Here is a 929-nt window from a genome sequence, read left to right as displayed (position 1 = left end):
GGATCCACCTGGAGCGGCTCCGCCTGGAGCGGATCCACCTGGAGCGGATCCACCTGGAGCGGATCCGCCTGGAGCGGATCCACCTGGAGCGGATCCACCTGGAGCGGATCCCCCTGGAGCGGATCCACCTGGAGCGGATCCGAAACGCGCTGCTGTCCAGATGGTTAACGCAGCAGCAGCCGGGCCGTCGGGCCGAAGGCCCACAGACTGGAGCTGCAACACGTTTAACCAAATCTGAGATGGAAGGAGGAGGCAAGGGGTGGTAGAGTTCTGGTGACGGATCGGGGGCGGGTGGTGGTACCAGATTGGCCCGTGGACTGGGTCAGACCCAGTCCTGCAGAGAGCGCTTGCAGTGCACCAGGGCCCGGGGCGGCTCCTTGTTCTGCAGAGTCCGGAGGATGGCGTAGACCAGAACCAGGATGCACAGGATGAGCAGCAGCGGCGCCGTCACCATGACCAGGGTCATGACCTTTGACTCACTGTCGACCACTGTCACCACCATGTTCACTTCCTGGTCCGGGTCATCCTCTGTGCTGCCGGGTCTGAGCTCCCGGTCCGGCCCGCGGCCCGGTTCGGTCGGCTGTGGGGGTCGGCCCGGTTCCGTCCCCGGGTTCCGCTCGGTTTCTGGGTCCGGGTCTGGATCCGGGTCCGGCTCGGGGGCCCCGACGCAGCCCATGAAGTCCTTCAGGATGGAGCGGGGGTAGCCGCGGTCCGCCTCCGTCCGGCGGTTATCGAACCTCCAGTAACTGGACCCTTTGTAGAAGTAGGTGGAGGCTGCAGGGCGGGAGAAGCAGAACAGAACCACGAGGGCGGGTCCGTCAGAATGTCGCAGATAAAAAAGGAAACAGAGAAGAAGAGAATTAAACGTCTTCATCTGCTGCATTTAAGCGAATCAACCAGGTGACACAGGAATGCTGATGCTACGTAAG

General features: G+C 62.9%; 1 protein-coding gene across 1 annotated transcript in view; it reads right to left on the bottom strand.

The window, feature by feature from the left end:
- Positions 1 to 298: 298 nt before the first annotated feature.
- Positions 299 to 929, bottom strand: part of mmp15a (matrix metallopeptidase 15a) — a 7,231-nt gene continuing 6,600 nt past the window's right edge. Inside the window, exon 10 of the mRNA XM_008412681.2 lies at positions 299 to 774. Within this exon, the coding sequence (XP_008410903.1) occupies positions 323 to 774 (452 nt within the window). The 3' untranslated portion in view covers positions 299 to 322. The remainder of the gene's footprint in view (positions 775 to 929) is intronic.

This window comes from Poecilia reticulata, linkage group LG6 (genome assembly GCF_000633615.1).
Source record: "Poecilia reticulata strain Guanapo linkage group LG6, Guppy_female_1.0+MT, whole genome shotgun sequence".
Taxonomy (NCBI): Eukaryota; Metazoa; Chordata; class Actinopteri; order Cyprinodontiformes; family Poeciliidae; genus Poecilia; species Poecilia reticulata.
This window is presented reverse-complemented; position numbering and strand designations above follow the sequence as displayed.